This window comes from Haliotis cracherodii, unplaced genomic scaffold, assembly GCF_022045235.1.
Source record: "Haliotis cracherodii isolate W230 unplaced genomic scaffold, xgHalCrac1.p SCAF_3, whole genome shotgun sequence".
Lineage (NCBI taxonomy): Eukaryota > Metazoa > Mollusca > Gastropoda > Lepetellida > Haliotidae > Haliotis > Haliotis cracherodii.
The window spans coordinates 11,123,802-11,149,430 of record NW_027266286.1 but is presented as its reverse complement, the minus strand read 5'-3'; the positions used below and the strand labels follow the sequence as shown (position 1 = coordinate 11,149,430).

The window sequence follows — 25,629 nt, the reverse complement described above, 5'->3', positions numbered from 1 at the left end:
ATTCTGGTTCCTCTCACAAAGATGTCATGTGTGGAGCTAGGGTCATGCTCGGGACACAGATGATCGTTCATCCAACTTGATATGATGATACACTACATGGATGGTCTTGACAAATTCTGTATATTCTGAGATCACACAGTCACGTCCATTGTCTTTGAAATATACACAATGTTGGCAGTATCAGGAAAACATGGCACGACAAATGAATGAACCGTAGCATCAGTATTCAGTGCAATGCTGCAGCAACGAGGGGCGCACAGGATAAATAAACAGAGCCATCTACACAAAGTCAGCATTCACTTCTTGAGCAGTCCACATGACAGTGACTATCAAACTGCTCCAAGGAACAATGGGCCTTGCATAAACACCATACACGCCGATTCTCCTGCAACAGCCACCCGATCCTGATCTTATTCCAGAAGGATGATACACAGAGGATCAGTCAGAGAAGTAGCTCAGTGATGACGAGTTCATACAAAGTTCTCGTCGCTATGGGAACACATCAGGAAGGAGTCCATGAGCCTGGGCTGGATGAGCTGCTGATGGTCCTGAGCTGACATCCGGTGATCTTCGACAGTCGTGCAGATCTTACGTAGTGAGGCCTGCAATGACGATCATGTATATCAGTATTAGCTGGGTTAGATGATAAACTGCTGCCCTAGATTCAAGCCTTTATCATGATGAGTGAGTGAGTGAATGTTGCCTAACATAAATGTCAGCATTATCAAGCCAAGTCACAGATCCTTGCCAAGCACACACTTAATCAACTCTTAAGACAAGCATATGTTATGGGGTATCTATTCTTACCCTGGTCCACAAGTGGCCAACAAAGACTTTGCACCCAGGTGAGAATAGGTCTGCAGCAACCCATGCTTGTCGCAAGAGGCATCTATGCCTGTCATAAGAGGCGACTAAAGGGATCAAATGGTCAGGCTCACTGACTTGGTTGATGAATGTCATTGTATCCCAATTGCGGGGATCAATGCTCATGACATCAATCACCGCACTGTGGTCCTGACTCGACTATTTACAGACCATTGTCATATAGATGGAAAATTGCTGAGTGTGGCTTAAAAAACAAACAAACCAAGACTTGATCTAGGAATGAGGATTCTGGGGGGACCTATTCTAACCAAGGTCCACAAGGAGCCTACAAAGACTTGGCCAAGGAAGTGGATTCAGGGGGACCTCTTCTAACCAAGGTCCACAAGGAGCCTACAAAGACTTGGCCAAGGAAGTGGATTCAGGGGGACCTCTTCTAACCAAGGTCCACAAGGAGCCTTCAAAGACTTGGCCAAGGAAGTGGATTCAGGGGGACCTATTCTAACCAAGGTCCACAAGGAGCCTACAAAAACTTGGCCAAGGAAGTGGATTCAGGGGGACCTATTCAAACCAAGGTCCACAAGGAGCCTACAAAAACTTGGCCAAGGGATGTGGATTTAGGAGGCCATAATCTTCCAAAGGCAAGGGAGTAAACTCACTATAACAGTCCAATTTCAACTCTTGCAAAACTAGGCTGGATTTATGGAGTTATATTTTGGCTGGACTAACAAGTCCATGCAAAGTCCAATCAAAATCACAATGAAAATCTTTTCATCTTTTTAATCAACGTGCTCACGTGATTTGATGCACTTCGCTAAGTAAGACCTGTTTTATCACAAAATAGATCTTGATTATCTATCAGATCATCTTCACTGGGCACTCCCATTTTGTATGAAACAAAAACAAGTGATATCAGAGGTGGCATAAAATTGGTCAGTAGAAGGAACATAGAAGGGACATAACTTTTTCTGAACAGAACTTGATCATGCGAATGCACTTGTGACAATATGAATGAAGCCAGTATACCACTTATTCAGTTATTATGCTGTATGTGAGTGAGTGAGTGAGCTTGATTTTACGCCGCTTTTAGCATTATTCCAGCAATATCACGGCAGGGGACACCAGAAATGGGCTTCACACATTGTACCCATGTCGGGAATCGAACCCGGGTCTTCGGCGTGACGAGCGAACGCTTTAACCACTAGGCTACCCGACCGCCCCTTATACTGTATGTAGGAACCATTCTGTCAGGGATAAAGTGTGTATATGTCTCTGATATTTTCATATTGTTAGACATGGAAGACTTCCATGAAATGAATCTACTCACAAGGCAGGCCACAAGTACAGCATCACTGTTGTTTCTCTCCTTGACAAAGCGACACAGCTGAACTAGTCGAGGGACACCTGGATACATAAAACATGTTCACTAATAAAAGCAGATTCACAAAATGCACACCCAATCTTCCCCAAAAGCTGTATCCATGCTTCACACTGTGAGGGAGTGAATTTGATTTTAGTGACGGATCTAGGGGTGGTCACAACTCCCCTTTTTAGCATCTGATGACATTTTTTATACGCATTTCCTACATGTTGATTTGATTGTTTAAGTAAAAATATTATATAAAACTCAGCTAACAGACATCCATTAAACTGCCCAAGTGGAGCCCATCCCACTTCTTAAAATCCTGGGCCCTGTTCCACAAAGCGATCTTAGTGCTATGTTGATCGTAAGCCAATGGTAAAGTATGGGAGTTACGACCAACTTAGCACTAAGATCGCTTTGTGGAACAGGGTCCTGGATCCGCCCCTGGATTTAATACCCCTTTGACCAGTACTTCAATATCATATGTCATGGTGGTGCAGCTTATGTGGGAGGGATGAACAAACAGATGCAGGTACTAGACATGCTGCATTCAAAATTCACGCCAGTCTGCTAGCCCAAGACTACTAAATTGTGCTGTGGACAAGAATACCAATGATGGTAGTCCTCATAGACCAGCGGTATTTAAGGGCTATAATTTTGAAGCAGTTCGCAATGCTTCAGGCTGTAAGAAGTCTTTATAAGTAACCCCTACAAAGACCAAAAATTTAGGACAGTCCATATTTTTTCTTGTGTATATTACAGTTTTTAGTGAAAACAGCCACGGAGAGGAGCTATGCAATTGCCTTGTGCATATTATCAAATATGTTTTAGTTTCATTGATTTGAATTGAGTTTGTTCACTATCCCTCGAATTCTGAAAACAAAATAATTCATTCTGGGCGGGTTTAAGACGCATCCATCTTTATTCATTTTCTAAATATGGGTTCTTATAACGACAAATACGGTACATCGGTTACCATGCCTCACCATTCAGCTTGACAATACTGCGAGCATATCTCTCCTCTCTACACAGTCGAGTCAGGGCGATGGCAGCTTTCTGTTGGACACGCTCGCACGCGGCGACCTCCGCTGTGTTTCTGTACGATGATGGTCTCTCATGAAGAAACTGAACCAGAAGTTCTATCCCGGAATTCTCTGCAATCCCTGACTGACAAGTGTTGACAGCAGCCATATTGGCTAACACTGTGGCAATCTGGAAAGATAATCACCATTACAACATTTGTACACACTTCATACATAAATACATATAACGCATGACAGACAGTGGGTTGGACAGACAGCACATACTTCTTTAATCATAAAAAACATTATATGACCACAGTTGGAAGTTTTGTTGATGATTAGGTATATGAGTGTGAACATATTACACCACTATAACCAATCCACTTGGTGACATGTTTTTAACATAATAACCAGATTATTTGCATTTATCTAGTACTTGTATCACTAAATGCACCCCAAAGGCTGCATCCAAGCTTGTGTGATACAATCAAACTATCACTGAAAGGTGGTGTGATTAACTGATAAGTCTTAAACAGGTTATGACATGAGTATCAGAAGTTAACAAGTATGTTACACAGTTACACCATGGAACACTCTTCAATCAAGTGATCTCTAAACTATAAAACTATAGTAGAACACGGATACAACAAACACAGATATAGAGAACAAACGGATACAACGAACACAGATATAGAGAATAAACGGATACAACGAACACAGATATAGAGAACAAACGGATACAACGAACACAGATATAGCGAACAAACGGATACAACGAACACAGATATAGCGAACAAACGGATACAACGAACACGGATATAGCGAACAAACGGATACAACGAACTGTTAAAAAATCCCTGATTTATCTCCAAAAATATCATATAAAATTTACATACTTAACTCTCTACAGCGAACTAACGGATACAGTGAACTGATATCTGATCATCGACAAGCCCATCAACCACTAATTAGTGACGTGTATAGCGAAATGAGAAATCTCACTCAGTGTCAAGTGTCACTGTGAATTAGCTGTACGCGATCAGTGGTGAATCAACACAATCGTGGCAAATCAATACAATCAGTGGTGACGGATCAACAATGACAGAGATATCCTTGTTGCAGAACATCCGAGTGATGACAACATTGTCCAGTCGATTGTTGAAAAGCAAGATGGCATTAGTCGAGCGGATGCCATCGATGGAGACATGCAAGATGGGATCACAGCTAATACAAGTCAATGCTGCAATTACGTGTATTGTGTTTTGTATTATCCAAGATGGCAGACGTTTGCAAGAGAAAATGTGTATCATGAACAATGGATATAACAAACTGCTATCTCTGGTCCCTTGTAGTTTGTTATATCAATGTTCTACTGTACATGGTGTTAAGGAAGAGAACTTATGGATGTCAACTTCTTTATTATGAGGAAACACAACATATCGGAGTATATGCTTACTCCTTCAACATGTGAATGAATGCTGTGAGGGAGAGACCATATATATGTATATGTAAGGACAACAAAAATAATAAGATGGTGTTACACTTAAGTCGAAACAGCCTGACCTGATCCTTGGCAAACAGGGACGAAGCCTTGGACATGGAGCAGTGTCTGATAAGGTGGCGCGGAGCCTGCTTCTGATGGAGGATCTCACATGCCAGAGTGTCAATGAATGTCACGTTAGCCACGGCGGCGGTCGCCAGCAGGAAAACCTCATGGGAGCTTGTCTTCTGACACAGAACTGGAAATCAGGGCAGTTTTCATGTATCATGATTGTCAATGTTACACAGGTGTTTAGGACTTAAGAGATAAGCCAGGTGTTATTATACGCAGGCTGTTTCATTGGCTCTTGTCACAATTCTTTTGATAGGATAACATCAAACTTTAAAAAGCACTCTTCTGCCATGTCAATGAGTGAGTGAGTGAGTTTGGTTTAACGCCGCTTTTAACAGTATTACAGTTATATAGCGGTGTGTCAGCTTAATGTGGGAGGAAAGCCTGAAGTGATGCAGGTCTCTGACGTTTACCACTTCGGTGAAACCAACAAGCACGGGTATGGTGCTGACAAACCTAGAAACATAATCGGGGCGAACCGGGATTCGAACCCATAATCATAGGTTTCTAGCATGCCCAAGGGACGCAATTCTGAACAGCGAATCACGGCGCCTAAGACGACTGGACCACCCGTGCCCCCTTACTGCCAGGTCAACAAAATAATCAACAAAATGTGGTTAAAACAGGAATGTATAACAATTCATAAACATGAGCTTTCATTTATCCATGGATGACGTAGTCAGGCAGAGTAAAATGACTCCAAGCCGACCAGTCCTTGTTTTATCCCCTTGATGCTGAATGTCAGGGAACCACAAGTATCATGGTTTAACATCTTTTGGATTGAACAATCGACCATCCGCTCTCTGGGTAGAGACTCTATCAACTACATCACGATTTGTTGGTTTGTTGTTTAAAGCTTCACTCAGCAATATTCCAGCTATATGATGGTGGTCTGTAAATAATCAAGTCTTGACCAGACAATCCTGTGATTGATATCATGAGCATCGATCCACACAATTTGGATACGATGACATGCATCAACCAAGTCAGCAAGTCTGACCACCCAATCCTGTTAGTCGCATCTTACAACAAGCATAGTCGCCCTTTATGGCAAGCATGGGTTGCAGAAGACCTATTATACCCCGGATCTTCAAAGGTCCTACATCACAGAGGCGGTTGGTGTGTGAATGAAGGAATGGACATTACCAATGGCCAAGGTATCACAGAAAGAGCTGGTAATATCCTTACCAAGCAGGGCCTTTAACAAGTCTTGTAGATTGTTGTCAACAAAGCCACTGAGATGTTGGTTGTGTTCTAAACTCGGTGAAGTAATCTGCGCAACCACACCCGCTGCCTCGCCCTGCACACCCTCAGATGTCTTCACATCACACAGGACCTCTGTCAGCAGCTCGAGACCACTCTCCTGCACGGGTACAAAACAGTCATTATGGAAACAGACAATAGCCATTGCATCTCTGTGTATATTTCATAACATATGACACACTACAAGAGTGAGTGAGTGAGTTGGGTTTAACGCCACTTTTAACAGTATTCCAGTTATATCAAGGCGTGTCAGCTTAATGTGGGAGGAAAGCCCGAAGTGATGCAGGTCTCAGACGTTTACCACTCAGACGAAACCCACAAGCAGGGTAGGTTGCTGACAAATCTAGAAACATAATCGGGGCAAACCGGGATTCAAACCCACGATCATAGGTTTCTGGCATGTTCAAAGGACGCGACACTGCACAGCAAATCGCGGCGCCTTAAACGACTGGGCCACGCGTGCCCCACAGACTACAAGAAATGTTGCTGGCAGGAAAATGTTTCTGTTCTATGAGATAGGCACTCCTTGAGTAAAACTGCCTGTGCTAAAAACATTTGAGTCTACAAACCAGGGCCCACTTGCACAAAGTGATCAAAGTTGTAGCGCTAAGATCACTTTGTTGAACAGGGACGTGACAGTGAAAGTCCTGTCCTATATGGGTACTGTTTAGGGTCTCATTCCACAAAGCTATCTTAGCGCTAAGATGATCGTAACTCCCATACTTTAACATCGGCTGATAACTGTCGTAGCACTAAGATCGTTTTGTGCAAGTGGGCCCGGATCTTGTTTCTGCATCACTTTGGGTAAAAATACAGTATTGATACATGGGCTTTTATTAGTTGTTTTTGTGATCAAAGTGTGATCTTACATTGACTTGAAGCATTTCACTAGACTCTGGCTAATCTAAACCGGAGTCCCTGCAGGGAGACTATGACACTGATGCATGATTATATCATTTATACTCATAAGCATCATAAGTACAGGTCTGTGAAGTGTTTCACAGCTGTTCATCACTACTGTGGAAACTCATCAGACCCTGTTCGTCCCATCTTCCCGAGGCAAGAGAGTCAGCTAACTATAAAAGTCCAGTTTCCACCCTTGCCAACCAAGGCAGGAATTCCTGGCCTTGATCGTAGCGCCACCAGTGGTTATCATGAGGTATGTCCCTTCTAAGCCTCTCCTATGGACCATTCCGAATCCATCACTTGAATTTGTTTCAAACAAAATGGCGGCGCCCAGGCAAGACGATCTGATCGATAATAAAGATCTACATTGTGATAAAATGGGTCTTACATCCCGAAGTGCATCAAATCACGCGACCACCTCGATTAAAAACATGAAAATGTTTGGAAAATATCTGTTGACAGTGAGTTGGCGGGGCACATGCTTTGCAAATCCTGCAATCGACTGAAATCTGCACGACAGTTTATGAACCGGATTGCGATTTTGATTTTGACTGGACTATGCATAGACTCGTTAGTCCAGCCAAAATGTAACTCCATAATACCAGCCTAGTTCGGAAAGGGTGGAAACTGGACTTCTACAGTCAGTTGACTCCCTTGCCTCAGGAAGATGTGTTGTCCAAGCCATGGCTCAACTTGAAACCTCACAATAAATATATTTATGGCCTTTGAAAGAAAGGAAGAGTTAAACCTGGAATATTCTTGAGAACAATCCAAGCACACTTCTCCCAGTACAAGAAATACCTTCTCTAGCTCCATGATACTCTCAGGCACACAACAGACAGTGGCCAGAGCACGCAGAGCCTGGGCGTGGGCAAACTCCAGCGAGTCAGTCCGACATATATCCAGCAATGCTCGAACACCTCCTTCCTGGAACAAACGTTTGCAATGAGTGAGCGAGAAAGTGTCTGTCTGTCTGTCTGTCTGTCTGTCTGTCTGTCTGTTTAACGTCCCACTCAGCAATATTCCAGCTATATGACGGCGGTCTGTAAATAAACGAGTCTGGAACAAACAATCCAGTTGCTGATATCCTGAGCATCAATCCATGCAATTGGGATACGAGATGTATCAACCAAGTCAACAAGTCTTACCACCTGATCCCGTTAGTCGCCTCTCACGACAAACATAGTCGCCTTTGACGACAAGCATGGGTTGCTGAAAACCTATTCTATCCCGCGTCTTCACAGGTTGAGTGAGAAAGTGAAAGGGTTACAGTCTTAATGAAAATTCTAAGGATGGAAATTTCCAAAAGGGTGTCCATATTAAAATATGGCAGAAGACATTGCAAAACATCCCTTATTATCCAGTGTCTTATATGTCCATCTTTTTACGCTAAACACCCTGGATCGATAAACAACTGTAACTGATACTTAAGCAGACATATTGAGCTGGGAATCATGCCCTGTTAATCACAGTAGGAATAGGGCCACTGTCACCTTTAACTATTGACCTACAACATACAGTAAACTATGTTTATAACGAACACGCTTATAACGAACTGACAGGTATAATGAACTGTTTTATGGTCCTGTTCATTAGCTGTATATATGCTGTAAAATGTGCTTATAACGAACTGACCGGTATAATGAACTGTTTTATGGTCCTGTTCATTAGCTGTATATATGCTGTAAAATGTGCTTATAATGAACTGACGGGTATAATGAACTGTTTTATGGTCCTGTTCATTAGCTGTATATATGCTGTAAAATGTGCTTATAACGAACTGACGGGTATAATGAACTGTTTTATGGTCCTGTTCATTAGCTGTATATATGCTGTAAAATGTGCTTATAACGAACTGACCGGTATAATGAACTGTTTTATGGTCCTGTTCATTAGCTGTATATATGCTGTAAAATGTGCTTATAATGAACTGACGGGTATAATGAACTGTTTTATGGTCCTGTTCATTAGCTGTATATATGCTGTAAAATGTGCTTATAACGAACTGACCGGTATAATGAACTGTTTTATGGTCCTGTTCATTAGCTGTATATATGCTGTAAAATGTGCTTATAATGAACTGACGGGTATAATGAACTGTTTTATGGTCCTGTTCATTAGCTGTATATATGCTGTAAAATGTGCTTATAACGAACTGACGGGTATAATGAACTGTTTTATGGTCCTGTTCATTAGCTGTATATATGCTGTAAAATGTGCTTATAACGAACTGACGGGTATAATGAACTGTTTTATGGTCCTGTTCATTAGCTGTATATATGCTGTAAAATGTGCTTATAATGAACTGACGGGTATAATGAACTGTTTTATGGTCCTGTTCATTAGCTGTATATATGCTGTAAAATGTGCTTATAACGAACTGACGGGTATAATGAACTGTTTTATGGTCCTGTTCATTAGCTGTATATATGCTGTAAAATGTGCTTATAACGAACTGACGGGTATAATGAACTGTTTTATGGTCCTGTTCATTAGCTGTATATATGCTGTAAAATGTGCTTATAACGAACTGACCGGTATAATGAACTGTTTTATGGTCCTGTTCATTAGCTGTATATATGCTGTAAAATGTGCTTATAACGAACTGACGGGTATAATGAACTGTTTTATGGTCCTGTTCATTAGCTGTATATATGCTGTAAAATGTGCTTATAATGAACTGACGGGTATAATGAACTGTTTTATGGTCCTGTTCATTAGCTGTATATATGCTGTAAAATGTGCTTATAACGAACTGACGGGTATAATGACCTGTTTTATGGTCCTGTTCATTAGCTGTATATATGCTGTAAAATGTGCTTATAATGAACTGACGGGTATAATGAACTGTTTTATGGTCCTGTTCATTAGCTGTATATATGCTGTAAAATGTGCTTATAACGAACTGACCGGTATAATGAACTGTTTTATGGTCCTGTTCATTAGCTGTATATATGCTGTAAAATGTGCTTATAACGAACTGACCGGTATAATGAACTGTTTTATGGTCCTGTTCATTAGCTGTATATATGCTGTAAAATGTGCTTATAACGAACTGACGGGTATAATGAACTGTTTTATGGTCCTGTTCATTAGCTGTATATATGCTGTAAATGTGCTTATAACGAACTACGGTTTTAATGAACTCAATTTTGAGGCCCCTTTGAGTTCGTTATAACCATAGTTTACTGTACTTTCAGTGAAAGTGAGTGTTTGTTCTTTTATGCTGACAGCTACACCACTGTGGTTTGTAAATATACGAGTCTGTACCGGCCAAACCAGAGACTGCAAGAACAGGCAATAATCTACATGATGAAGCTGAGGGCACAATGAGAACCAATCAGCCTGGCCACAATGTAGCCACCCGTTCCTCATCAGTCAAAATGGAATCTCTTATTGATGAGGTAGGTCTCTTACCCTGGCAAGAACATAGCACATGTGCTCGCCCTCCAGTCCAAGACTGATGACATTGCTGATGGCGCTGTTGACAGCCGAGGGCACCGATGCCTCATCCAGAGTGTCCACCAGGCGCTGGAATGAAGTCATAATCAAATTAATAAGGATCTCATAAGGATTTACAAATGCATCTGAAACCTATATATTTTCCTTTGAATATGTGAAAAAAGTGTGTCTTGAATGTTGTCTTGAAGCCACCAATATTACGGCTGTACATTCAAGTTATAAATAATCAGGCAAACCTGTCACGACCAACAAACCTGACTCTCTGGGTATGGTGACACACACAATGAGCCAGGTCACACATTGTTTGTTTGTTGTTTAATACTGCACTGAGCAATATTCCAGTACATTACGGCAGCCTGTATATAATCAATCCTGGACCAGATAATTCAGTAATTGACATTGGGAGCAACAATCCAGGCCGTTGGGGTACGATGACATGCAATCAACCAAATTCAATGAGCCTGACCACCCGATTCATTTAGTCTCCTCTAAAGCATGTTCAGACCTGCATAGGTTGTTGAGAACCTGGGCCCACATGCACAAAGCGATCTTAGCGCTAAGACTATCGTAAGCCTATGTTAAAGTAGTGGAGTTACAATTATCTTAGCGCTAAGATCGTTTTGTGCAAGTGGGCCCAGGAATCCCGACAGGGGAGGTGAAGATTGTAACCAGGGCATCTTCATTGGTTTACTAGCAGTGCCTAGTATGCACTGAGGGTATCACACTTACCTGCACGAGGTAACCAATTATTGAATCAACCAGTCGGCTGAAAGTCTGTCCCAAGAATGTGAGCTGATTGGTCAGAGGTACCTTGGCAGGTAATGTCCCTCCCCGCGTAAAACTGCAACATACATCAAGATTGGCACTTCAGGAACATATATCAAGATTGGCACTTCGGGCACATATATCAAGATTGGCTCTACATTGCAATAGAAACATACATCAAGATTGGCACTTCAGGAACATATATCAAGATTGGCACTTCAGGAACATATATCAAGATTGGCTCTACATTGCAATAGAAACATACATCAAGATTGGCACTTCAGGAACATATATCAAGATTGGCACTTCAGGAACATAACTCAAGATTGACACTTCAGGAACATATATCAAGATTGGCACTACATTGCAATAGAAACATAAATCAAGATTGGCTCTACATTGCAATAGAAACATACATCAAGATTGGCACTTCAGGAACATGCATCAAGATTTGCTCTACATTGCAATAGAAACATATATCAAGATTTGCTCTACATTGCAATAGAAACATATATCAAGATTGGCTCTACATTGCAATAGAAACATACATCAAGATTGGCACTACATTGCAATAGAAATATACATCAAGATTGGCTCTACATCAAAACAGATTATGTTGGAAGAATCGAGTGTGAAAGAAAGTAATGTTTGTTGATCCGATAGATTTGTATTTTTTTCGTGTGTTTTGCAACCTCCACGAATGAATGCTAAAAATTTCATGACTCTCTATGAAATGTCAAATGGTCAAGAAGGCACATGACATTAACCCAAGTACCAGATACAACAATCTTGGACCTATTCTATCAATTAATAAAAGGGTGTTTTTACTTCAATCTCCAGTATAATAAAACATATACTTTCAGACTATTTGGAAGTATTGAAACTAGATAACTGAGGCCATTCCTGTCCAAACATAAGCATCTGGATGTTCAGACATGACATGCTCCCTGCATCTCGTATACTACATGTCATATTTCTAGTCCTCCATGTGACTCAACTCACCTGTCTACCTGCTGTGCTAGTTTAGCACACTCCCCCATCACTGTGTCCTGTTGCTGCAACGTAAAATGATAATTATCACATAACTGATCAAAACACAGATTGCACCTGATCTACAGAAGTGTACATGCTGTATGAACATACAATCATGTTATAATCATCAAAAAAAGGCCTCCACAAGATACATTGCTTAGTGAGATCTCCTAGGAGTTAGTGAGTTTGGTTTTACGCCGCTTTTAGCAATATTCCAGCAATATCACGACGGGGAACACCAAATATAGGCTTCACATATTGTACCCGTGTCGGGAATCGAACCTGTGTCTTCGGTGCGATGAGCGAATGCTTTAACCACTAGGCTACCTAACCTCCCCGCTCTCTTAGGAAATATTGGCTGCAATGAAATTGCATCACAATGCTTTGTAGGCCATTGTGACATCATTGGTTAAAATGATCGAAATGACACTGCTTACTACTGTTTACAAACTGAAAAAAGTTGGAACAATGTTGGATGCTTAATAGAAACTCATCCTAATATCTTTTGATATCAAATATATCAACACTCATAAATATAAGTTTAAACTCCATGGTATTTTCTTTTAAAGGCTCAGATATTAAACTTCTATCTATTCATGTTGACATATTTGATATCAAAATACACTCAGGTGAGATTCTCAATTTTCGGCCAATCGGAACTCACCTCCAGAATGTAGACAGGCGGTTCCGGCACACACTGGTTGCACACCTGGATGAGGGACCGGATGTGACAGGTGACCTGAATACCATGGCGACCAAGATGCCGCCACTCACCAGCTTCCACACTCCTGTGAAGGAAATTAGACAACCACTTAATGCCACTCTTGCCCAACTTTGGCCCATCACAACTATTGCAAATTTACAAAACCCTGTTCCAAAAGAAACATCCCATTTTGTTCTCCCATTAGCAATTAGGATTCACTACATACGTGGAAAGAAAATAGCAATTAGGATTCACCACATACATGGATAGAAATTAGCAATTAGGATTCACCACATATGTGGATAGAAATTAGCAATTAGGATTCACCACATACATGGACAGAAATTAGCAATTAGGATTCACCACATACATGGACAGAAATTAGCAATTAGGATTCACCACATACATGGACAGAAATTAGCAATTAGGATTCACCACATACATGGATAGAAATTAGCAACAGTCTGCTATCCCGAGACAATTTCTCCATTGTTAAAGGGCTGGTTGATCTTGGAACACTTTGAGGTGTTCCTATAAGTTGTCATTATTCGGACTAGTAGACTTTCCAGGTTAATTTCTATCACTCAGATATGTATCATACCATACAAAATATAATACCATTAACTGTTATAACTACAGATATCCTTGCATTCCTGCCACCCAATCCACTTTTTAATAGACTAGCGACATCAGTATTGGCTGACAGATGCAAGTATACATTTTTCACCAGAGTGAACCCACGATCCTAGGTTCCTGTCATGCCTAAGGGACGCAACTCTGCACAGGGACTTGCCCCTATTTCCTGTCAGTATTACACTTACTTGAAGAGTCGATCAAAGTCTTGACTGATGGCGTTCGACTCATTCTTGATGGAATCAATTCCCTCTGAAAACAGGCACAACATTTTGATGTGACAAATGGATACGTTTCTTGTTGCAAGTGAACAATTATGACATGTCTTCAACATATTTTGTGAAACACGAAAGGAACGGCAACTCCAATATTGTATGTATTTCTTTGTGGTACACATTACACTAGGGGTGACTATTGGTCTGGAAATCACTATTGCAATAACTATAGATATTGTAAGAAACTATTGCGATAACTATTGATATTGTAAGAAACTATAGCGATAACTATTGATATTGCAAGAAACTATTGCGATAACTATTGATATTGCAAGAAACTATAGCGATAACTATTGATATTGCAAGAAACTATTGCGATAACTATTGATTTTGCAAGAAACTATTGCGATAACTATTGATGTTGCAATAAACCAAGGGTCCGGAAACCGTCATATGCGCCGGACATGTCCGATTGGGAATCTCAAATGTCTGTTTTAAAATATTGCTTACCGGACATTTTAAAAAGTATTGTCCGGACATTCTTAAATTTTGACCGGACATGATCAACAGTTAGGACTGAGCAGTTTCTGTCTGCAGTTGCAACACAATGAAGATTAACTACACAGACAAGCTTTGTTTGTTTTGATTGCTGTAAATACATCGTACCTACATGATAGTCCAATCGGTCATCACTGTAATAGGCAATAAACTGAGTTGACACTGATTAATCGAGGATTAATTACTGAGAACATCTTGTTAATTTGAGTGAAAGGTGTTTACAACTGTACATTAATACCTTGCATCATCGATGTACCTCATTATCCTCACAATGCTACGATACGAAACCTCAGACAAGAACGAAAGCGTGATGACAGCCAGTCGACCGATGCAGATCAGTCGAGCGAACTGCCAAACCCTCAAAGTCTGGACGATCATTTTGTAAGTCGTGGCTAACGACTTTCACTTGGTTGACATACAATGAGGATTTGCAGATTTTATTGTTTTCAGTAGCTAGTCGTATATTGAATCTTGATTGACCGCCATTTTGCTTTCTGTGACGATCGATATCCAATTTTTTTATGGTCAATAATTAAGTACAGATGAAAAAAGTATTCAAATAACTATTGCTATCAACGATATTTTAGTATTTGTGATTAAATTATCTGTCTTGTTTTTAAAAAAATCTTTAGTTTAAAAAAATCTTTTCCCGTGAGGTCACGTGATAACCAAATAGGGGATAATAGTCTCGATCCAAACGTTACAACGTGTACACTTGAGCAGACTCATGAATATAACTCATGAATATTAATTAGACCGTTCACTACGTTAACAGATCGTTATTATAACAGAAACAAACATATGTTTTCCATGTAAATCTAAAATGATAGTATTTGTTATTAATTGTCCGGTGAATTAAACAATTGGTTAAATTGAAACAATTCATAATTCATCATATTATGAATACGTAAACTTGTAATGTGTGTGAAAATTCGTACTAAAATACGCTATTTGAAGGGGGCGTGGCCTAAATGCAAATGTCCGATTGGGATTTTAAATTTTCCGGACCCCTGCAAGAAACTATTGCGATAACTATTGATATTGCAAGAAACTATTGCGATAACTAATGATATTGCAAGAAACTATTGCGATAACTATTGATACTGCAAGTAACTATTGCGATAACTATTGATATTGCAAGAAACTATTGCGATAACTATTGATATTGCAAGAATAAACTATTGCGATAACTATTGATATTCGATTGATCATGACACCCGTACATTACACCATGCTTATCATCATACCCCATGTAAAAAGGTTTCGAGGATGCATGATAAGAAATCACATTCCTACTGTCACTTTCATGATTTGGTAAGCGACGCTCTGATTGGTCGAAAGAAAGGTCGTTCTGACATGACCCCTAATGGGTCCTCAGATCTTTGTTTAACAGCAGCGAGAACTACGACCTTATTTTTATGAGATTGCTACATTTCGGGTCAGACAGAAAATTCCAAGATTCTTGTAATGGCTTCTTGTACACTGACGGCAGTGATAATCATGATATCAGAATTGTTAAGCACTGTGAGGAGCTTGCAGGTCTATATCAGAAGGGACATAACTCTGGGGCAACAGTTTTTCTCCAAGACATAAATGTCTGTGACATTTCATTATGTTTACTGCCAACCTTCTTATCTGGACTCATAGGTTTTTATCATACTCAAGGTGAATCATATAGTTTGCTTATTAGTGTGATGAACCCACCTTTAACATTGTGTACAAGTTTAGTGGAGTGGTCTGCATCTTGACTGGCACCGAGTGACTTGCCCTGGAGAACACTCATACATTCTGTCTCGGTCATCTCACGAAGCTCGATCAGCCAGTCCTGGACAGGCTCGTCTAGCTGAGACCTTCAACACACATAAGTCAACAGGGGTAGATTTAACAACAAATTCATATTCATAAGCCTGCTGCTTTCAAAAGTTACTGGCCCTTCTGCAAACTAACTGGCCCTTCTCCAAACTAACTGGCCCTTCTGCAAACTAACTGGCCCTTCTCCAAACTAACTGGCCCTTCTGCAAACTAACTAGCCCTTCTCCAAACTAACTGGCCCAAGACTAAATGTTGGAGGCCACGACTTAGTTACCCAGTGGGCTCTTTCCTGTCCTCTGAGATTATATCTTGGCTTCCATTTGCATCATTTAGTGGCGATTTTATGAGCAAATAAAGATGTTGTTGTGTCACTCTATCAAGATGATCTTTGAGTTAACCATTCACACGACATCATCCCCCCTAATTATTTTTTCATCGAAATTACATGATTCACGAGCAGGATTCAATTTTAAAAAATTAAACATACACAGAGAAGGGGTGAAATTTTGACTAGCCACATGGGCCATCTACTTTTATAGGTTTCAGCAAGCCTTTTGTAATTTTACCTGGCCACGGGCCAATGGGCCAGCAGCTAAATCGACCCGTGTCAACATGTAGCTTCAAGCAACATCAGAAATTGGCATTAGTCCTGTAGTCCTTGCCAAACTAATAGTTTAGGTTTCATAAAGACTTGTAGAAATTTGCCTTTATAAAGGGTTTGCTATATGTTATCATTATAAGGACTAGTGGACTAAAAACGTTAGTTTCTACTGCTGTTCAAGAGTGTTCCACACTAAACATGCTAAAGGGTTCCTGGTGTCCATGTGGGTTGCTCTGATAGTATTTGAATCTACATGATCCAAGAGCCCTTAAATGTTTTAACTTTACGATCATAACAAAGACGATTTTACTTTCATGACTTGACTTTTGACCTTTCACACACTGTTCAATGTTTTCTTTTTATTAATTAGCAAACTGAACATTCAAAAGCTGAAACAGTTTCAAAACAAAACTGTGAAAACAAAGGTGGCAAATTGGAAAATAGGTATAATAATCTACATCAGGCTTCATGTTCATCATGTTCTTCATACTTTTAGTGGTAAAACATTAAAGCATGACATCTTATGTGTTTTAAAGACCAAAATACCATGGGGAGAAAATAGGGTCACTTTAACTCTATATATACTATTTTATCATCCAAAACTGACTCCCACAGGATATATGGCAAGCATGTGGCAAGGGTGAGATCAACCAATATCTACATTGTAGTTATTGCTGCAATGAATTTGCATCACAATACTTTTCAGACCACAATGACGTCACAATCAAATGACCACTGATGGCTCTGCTACTGAAGCTGTGAACAGTACTTTTTACACTTAAGACACTGCTTATTAGTGTCTACAAACTGATAAGTTGGAAGAATGATGCTCGATGATAATAAAATCTCACCCTTGTGACTTTTGATATCAAATATAGCAACACCTGTTGATAAAATTGGAAAAAGCGGCAAGCCTCGGAATTTTTCCACTTTAATCAACTCTTGTTGATATATTTGACATCAAAAGACACTTGGGTGAGATGCTCTCTATATATACTATACTCACAAAACAGTTAAAATTTGGTAGTGACAAGGCTACTTCATGGAAATCAAGGATGCAAAGAAATGATATGATCTGATAAATGGTGAGGTGAAATGGGGTTTAATGTCCCGTTCAATATTATTGCACTTACGGTATATAGCAACATGCGTATGTGCGTGCAGGTATGAGTGACAGGCAGCTTGTACTAGTCCAGACTATTGTCGGTTTTATACTGCTAGCCCACTGAGATACCTCACCTCAGTTTAACATGGATACCCCACAGCATACTGACACTCAGTCAACCAGTCCTTGTTTTAGTCCCTTAATGCTGAGCACCAGGCAGGGCACCAACAAGTACCATCTTTTAACCTCTTTGGTTTGACGCAGTTGTGGATCAAATTATCAAACTTCCACTATTTCGGCAGATGCTCTATCCACCAGATGTTTATGAATGAGTGAGTGTAGTTTGGTCAGGGGACACCAGAAATGGGCATCACACATTGTACACATGGTGGGTCTTTGATGAGCAAATTATTTGTTTCACCAGTTGGCAACCACACCATCGAAAACAAATATTTATTTTTTTTTTTATTTTTTTTGTTTAACGCCGCACTCAGCAATATTACAGCTATATGACGGCGGTCTGTAAAATAATCGAGTCTGGACCAGATAATCCAGTGATTGACATCATGAGCATCTATCTACTCAATTGGGATCAATGACATGTATCAACCAAGTCAGCGAGCCTGACCACCCGATCCCGTTAGTCGCCTTTTACGACAAGCATAGTCGCCTTTTACGGCAAGTATGGGTTGCTGAAGACCTATTCTATTCTACTCGAAAACAAATAAGTACAGGCATAATATACATATCATATAAATACATGCTTACATATAGATCTGTTTCTTTTTCTGCCTTTCCATGTTTATACTGTTATCAATGCTGCTGATCTGAATCTCTCTGTATCTGCTGAATCTGTTGGAAAATAAAATAAAAGGGATTAATTTTAAAGTTTTGTCTTTAATAATTGACAATTCATGTTTGTAATTTAGTAAAGGTGTAACTTACCAAGGTACATGATTCGATATATTTCGTAAACATCATGATCCCTGCATTGTGATATGATCCATGTCTCATAGTATAACGAACACACAGGTGCACTGTTGACTAGTAATTCCCATTTTGCTGTCTTTGGTTACCCAGAAGTTTTAAAAGAATCTGTGAATCTGATACATGCCATATATTTATCAAAAGGTTAGGCTACCTGTACAGATTGAATTAAATGCTTTCATGAGCAAATTTAATCTATCAGTTTCAAAAGTTAACGAAAAATACTACATGTTTGTTGAAACATGGCCCAGAAAGTTGTCACTGATGAAGTTACAACACACCATAGTGAAACGTATCATGTTCTCATTACCCAGTGTCCGATACAACTGCCTGTCCACCTGACCTTGGCTGGGAACTTTTCTGTTGCACTGCATGAAACTTTCCTCCACCTGCATATTAGGTCTTGTTATAACTCCTGAATTCCCAATTTTACGATATCAATAATGTCTGAAAACAGGCAGGTAACTGTGACTACCTCCGATAAATTTAATATATAAGTAGCTAATAAATATATACAACAATGCTGAGCATTCATAGACTTCCCAGGAACTGAGTATGTTCCTATTTAAGGCAAGAACAAGTCTTTACTATATGTCAGCATACAGTGGTTGTTGTGTTGGTACCCGGTTGGCACCAATCCGAACCATAGCTAAGCTAAGGGTAACATCTACATAACAAAAATAATAGTTATCCATAATAGTTTAATTGTTCACAACAATACATTAAATAACCTGTTGCAATTATTGAAAAACAAATAATAAAAGCACACTATAACTATAAGGAAAGTAATAATTGGAGGAAATTTCATTTTGCGGGTTTGGCAAGTTAATCTCCGCTCACTTTCCGGCTCATGAAATACGAGTCGTTTGGGACTAAATCTACCCCAAATGCGACCCAACTTTTTTATTAGCGAAGTCTACTGCAAATTCACGCATGCTTCTTCGTGTTTGAAAAGTCTGCATAGAATCATTCCTAAAGTTCCTGTCAAAAAACTTACCATGTCAGAAAATGGCTACATAATAAAAATATTGACACTTTCGCAAAGTTGAACCCAAACCGGATGTTTACATTGATACCGTAAGCGACTTCTCAAACCGGAAGTCGCATGCATCCACGAAACTCATTACTAAACTGGTAAGCGTTGTCTGCTGCGCTAAAAGTATAGCCGATTCTGGAAACCACTATTTCTTCTGCGACAAGTTTTGTGTTCTGACAGAAAGTCCAAACCTACACGATTGCATTGGTATTCTGATAATAATTTGTATTTATTAGGTCAATAATCACGTCATAAAGGCTCAGAATGGATGAACCAATACTGACGGAATATAGCATATATAAGAGGTAATATGCCCACTCTGGTACCGGCCAAGAGATTCGTGAAGTTTCGGGGTGGAATAGGTTTTCAGCAACCCATGCTTGCCGTAAAAGGCAACTATGCTTGTCGTGAGAGACGACTAACGGTATCGCGTGGTCAGGCTCGCTGACTTGGTTTATGCATGTCATCTTATCCCAATTGCGTGGATCGATGCTCATGATGTCAATCACTGGAGTGTCTGTTCCCAGACTCGATTATTTACAGACCACCGTCATATAGCTGTAATATTGCTGAGTGCGGCGTTAAACAACAAACCGACCAAATCCTACCTTGGCGGGTACTTTCACGGGTTCTGTCACGGATATGTCACAAAGGCTGCAACGTGAAACGGCAAATAATATGTTTTTCCTCGTGCCTTCTTTCCATGTCCAATGTATAATTTGTATTGACTTAATATATATGTTACTTCGGTATTTTTTATTACCTTGCCGAATAATGGTTGGAGAATAATGTGTGGCATCCACCCCAACACCTAGTCCATAGAGATATATTGATGTCTCATAAAGAGAGATGATATATGACAATAAAAAATCGTAATGATAATTTCCGAAAGAAAATCCTACAAAAATTTATCACTTTAGAATTTTGATTGCGTTGACGCACTTTCACCGACACAGGTGGAAGTTATGGAATACACAGGCAGATATGTGGGGATTTTACGTGCGCATTAGAGGTGTTTTTGATCCATGTAACTAGAGTGAGTGAGCGAGTTGGGGGTCAACGCCGCTTTTAACAGTATTCCAGTTATATCGCGGCGTGTCAGCTTAATGTGGGGGGAACGCCCGAAGTGATGCAGGTCTCAGACGTTTACCACTTTGGTGAAACCCTCTAGCATGGGTATGGTGCTGACAAACCTAGAAACATGATCGAGGCGAACTGGGACTCGAACAACAAATTAAGGGACGCAACTGTACACAGCGGCCGCCCATTCCACCCATGTAACTAAATGGTGAAATTACTAGACAACACAAGAGACCATATATATGTGTACAACACCCCCTTTCTTGCCCCATATAGCGGCGTTAGGAACATGTAAATCAGAATATATCGGAATGGTAACGTTGCGATGAAATTCGAGGTTTGTGTATCTATCGTCTGCACTCTCGGTACGCCTGGCATGGAATTATTGCTTTTTGGTTTGGGGGAGGCGGGTGGCATGTGGGAGGAAAGCCCGAAGTGATGCAGGTCTCAGACGTTTACCACTTCAGTGAAACCCACGAGCACGGGTATGGTGCTGACAAACCTAGAAACATAACCGGGATTCGAACCCACAATCATAGGTTTCTGGCGTGCCCAAGGGACGCAACTCTGCATAGCGAAAAGCGGCGCCTTAGACGACTGGGCCACCCGTGCCCCCTAAAACCGTATGAGTACATACGTTTTATTCGTGTATATGTATGTGTCGAACATATGTTACCTCGAAAGTTATGGTAGGTGTCACACAATGAGATAAATTGGTAAGGATCGGTTATTCTCTTATCTTAAAAAGCGTCTTTGCTTGTCATAAGAGACGACTAACGTGATCGGGTGGTCAGGCTCGCTGACTTGGATGATACATGTCATGGTCTCTAAATTGCATAGATGGATGCTCGTGATGTCAGTCACTGGATTGTCTGGTCCAGTTTCGATTATTTACAGACCGCCGTCATATAGCTGGAATATTGCCGAGTGCGGTAAAACAACAAAGAAACAAACAATAGAATGCTAGCTTTCAATGAGAGTCACGTGGTCCAGTGAAAACATTCGCCCGAACGCAGACATTCCAGTACCAGTACAGTCAGGTTTTGATATGCGTGTACATACCGCTGTCTCTCCTGCTATGGCTGGAAAGAAGTTTACTTGTATTGCAGTTTCCGTTATGTTTGCCATGATTGATATATTTATATCACGAAAAGTCATACGGATACATCTGTAAGTAAGTTGATGTGTTGTTCATGTTTTCTTTAATAGGGTAACGTGCATTTAGCATCCGTAACTTGCTTCCACAAGAGATATCGCTGGCGTGAGATCAAGCTATTTCGCTGCAAAGAAATTGCATCACAATGCTTTGCAGACCATTGTGAAGAGATCGGTTTCCATGATGTCACAACCAAATGACATCACAAATCTCTCTGCTACTGAAACTGGTTGGCAGTACCTTTAACTAAGACACTGCTTATTTATCAAGTATTGACCATTCATGAGGACATTGCCATGGTCGAAACCATTCGTCACCACTTGCCCCTTTCCGTAACCTGCAAGGAGACTGACTGACTGAAATAGAAGATTTAACGTGCGCTTTCCGACTGTAGCGTATTTCGCACACGGGCCTGGCCAGACCATTTAGTGTATTCCGAAAAGGGTGAAAGTGGTGTGTGCAACCCAAGAGGGGCCCCGAGACTCGTCCCCCTATCATTAAATGATGTGTGCGAAAATACGACACACCAATCAGAATGCGCGTATGATTTCAAGTTCCTCGTCAAAGAATCCCTCAGAAATAATTTTTGATTTTACATGTCTCGCATCTCAAAATATACCCAAGACACAGTTACATGTGTTCAATATGCTGTATAATTCCGAATGTCCAGATGTGCATTAAATTGCATCTGAAATATATATATATATATGAGGAAATACATGTGAACCATTACGCAACGAGTTGACAATTATTTTAGGTATGCCCGTTTGCGCTAAGACGGAACCCGGTCGCAAAAATGGCCACGAGAGGGGCACGAGTCGCTGTTCGGCTTGTCCCGGAATAACACGAGTTGGTCACGAATGGGTCGAAACAATATCAGTTTCTTCAGTTTCAATCTGATATTTCCCGATTTGGGGTCAATAATTGTTTTATTTCATAATGTAAAAAAACAGGATATTTAATTTGTGGTCTTTTTTGATTATTATAAAATTCAACAATAATTGAAAGAAGTTGCACTTGACGTTGATTCACAACACACTTTGCATTACGCCCTCGCTGATTGAATGAAACTATTTCTCTGCTTTGATTCCATTGGGTAATACAATTTTAAAGGTCACATGTGGCCCTTTCTCAACCAATGAAAATACAGATACAATTTGTGAATGTACTAATATAATTTACCAGCTGAAACAGTTGGAAGAATGGTGTATGATGATTAGAATCTCGCCCTCGTGTCTTTTAATTTAGGATATATCACTTTTCAACTCGATGAGGCAAGCCTCAGAATTTGGACCTTTTATCGACTCGTATTGCTATATTTCGTATCAAAAGACACAAGGGTGATATTCTGTAAGTATTTAAGACGGGGTTCCGGGGTAAAAGTTGTCGTCAGTAAACTATGCTTGTCGAGTCGACCTAATTTGATCAGATGGTCAGGTTCTGTGACTTGGCCTTACACAGCGTGGGGGGGGGGGGGGGGGGGGGTTGTTCATGTTTTCATTCACTGGTTTATTTGACCGCCGTAATAGAGTTTGGTTATTGCTGACTGCGGCGTAAATCAACATTCGATCACTCACTTATTTTTGGTGCCCCCCGCCGTGATATGGCTGGAATGCAAGACTTGCCTTTACACATAGATGTACCAGCCATATAGGGAATCAAAGTCGACGCTTTAATAACTTAGGCCACCTATTTGATTCACATATTTAAATTATAAGCAGGCTTAGCAATTATAACTCGCCAATAAATATTAGATTTTATTTGTCATATTGATGTTAAAACCCACACCATCACTGAAACACACTTGCTTCAGTTTAACGTTTTCCACATACTCGCTGTTTTAAATTAGTTTACGTAGTTGATGCAACTGAAAAACTTTACAATTTTATTTCTCTGTATACCCGAAAATATATTTTTTTAATAAAATCTAAGAAAACCAATTTTTTTAATATTTAGTTGAACAAATTATATTTTTCAAATATCCCAGTCCCAGAATATCATGTGGTAACCTGTTTCAATAAATTGAAATAAATACTCATATATATAATATATATAATCTTAACTAAACTCTATCACCAAATTGGCCTAAACACATTGGCCAACGACAAAATAGTAGTGACAACTTCAAAATGCCACTCAAACATCCTAATGATGTTGAAACTGTGAGCACATAAAATGTAAAGATTGATTTGTTTGTTGTTCTTGACTCCGACATCAATCCCATTAAATATTAACATGACTTTTAATATTTCGAATTTTTGCTAATGTTCATGTGTTGAATTATTAACTTGAACTCAAGTGGAATTTCCAGTAAATAAGTACTGGGACAGGTTGATTACATATGTTCCCAATTCTGTTACCTGAACATACCCTCTGAACAGAGCTTAATATCATAGGGGGACTGAGTATGTTTTGTTTGACGTCGCTTTGGAAATATTTCATTTGCATCACGGCGTGTCAGCCTGGGCGGGGATTTTATCATATGGCGAAATCTACGAGTACAGGCATTGAGCTGACAAATGTAGAAACAACGAAAACCTGGGATTCGAACCCACGACCGTAGGTTTCTGGTACGCCAAATGGACGCGACTCGGTATATGTCCTACAGTGGAGGGACTGCTTGCTAAAACATGTGGGATCCACAGTCGCGTCACCTCAACACACTGTCAATAGGGACAGACTCATCATGTGTTCAGGTTGTTGAAGTTATTGAGTATTTGGTGCCCGGGATTTTATTTAGATCTGACGACGTCAGTTTTCATACGCAGTGAATAGCGTTGACCATTTCCGGGTTTCATATCCCATGGCCACTAGCCATTGTTTTTCAACCAATTAGAATGTAGCACACACTCGCTTTCATTTACGAATTAATATGTTTGTTTGTTGTTTAACGCCGCACTCAGAAATATTCCAGCTGTATGGCGGCGGTCTGTACATAATCAAGTCTCGACCAGACAAGCCAGTGATTGACATCATGAGCATCGATCCACGCAATTGGAGTACGATGACATGCATAAACCAAGTCAGCAAGCTTGAAAACCCGAGCCCGTTAGTCGCCTCTTATGACAAGCATAGAGTGCGGCATTAAACAACAAACCAACCAACCAACCAACTACATCTGATAGTAGTAGTAGATGTTCTATTCATTGGTTAACTACTAAATTCACGCAAGCCTGCATGGTAGGACTGTCTTAATAGGTACAACTGACACTGAGTGACGTATTCATCATAAACGTAGGCAACAGGACTGGTTGCATATCATGCCTTTATTTGAAAACACCATGTACATCTGATCGATATTCTATTTATTAATAACACCCTATGTTTAAAGTGAGTGAGTATGGTTTCACACCTCTTTTAGCAATATTCCAGACATGTTACGTTGGGGGGCTTCAGAAATGTTCCCATGTTGGGAATCGAACCCGGACCTTCGGCGTGACGAGCGAACGCTTCAACCAAGGTGCTATCATTAAAAGAATATTCCAAGGTAAAAACA

General features: G+C 40.1%; 1 protein-coding gene across 2 annotated transcripts; it reads right to left on the bottom strand.

Moving 5' to 3' along the window:
* LOC139474690 (protein inscuteable homolog) lies at positions 1-19,929 on the bottom strand. 2 transcript variants are annotated; one of them, XM_071257785.1, is made up of 14 exons: positions 19,859-19,929; positions 18,643-18,726; positions 16,061-16,206; positions 13,772-13,835; positions 12,912-13,035; positions 12,218-12,270; positions 11,180-11,291; positions 10,406-10,519; positions 7,790-7,915; positions 6,008-6,182; positions 4,771-4,946; positions 3,172-3,397; positions 2,150-2,226; positions 1-602 (listed from the first exon to the last, which is right to left on the bottom strand). In XM_071257785.1, the coding sequence occupies exons 2-14, from the start codon at positions 18,672-18,674 to the stop codon at positions 471-473; spliced, it is 1,557 nt and encodes a 518-aa protein (XP_071113886.1). In that variant the 5' UTR covers positions 18,675-18,726; positions 19,859-19,929; the 3' UTR covers positions 1-470. The 2 variants fall into 2 exon arrangements, with proteins under 2 accessions (XP_071113886.1, XP_071113887.1); XM_071257786.1 differs by lacking the exon at positions 19,859-19,929 and adding an exon at positions 19,172-19,206.
* Between the last annotated feature and the right edge of the window lie 5,700 nt (positions 19,930-25,629).

Coding starts and splice junctions, on each gene's coding strand:
- LOC139474690 (XM_071257785.1), bottom strand. CDS start 18,674: ATGGAAAGGCAGAAAAAGAAACAGATCTATAT. Junction 13,036..13,771: donor GACTTTGATCGACTCTTCAA/GTAAGTGTAATA, acceptor TTTCCTTCACAG/GAGTGTGGAAGCTGGTGAGT. Junction 11,292..12,217: donor CTAGCACAGCAGGTAGACAG/GTGAGTTGAGTC, acceptor TGTATGTTGCAG/TTTTACGCGGGGAGGGACAT.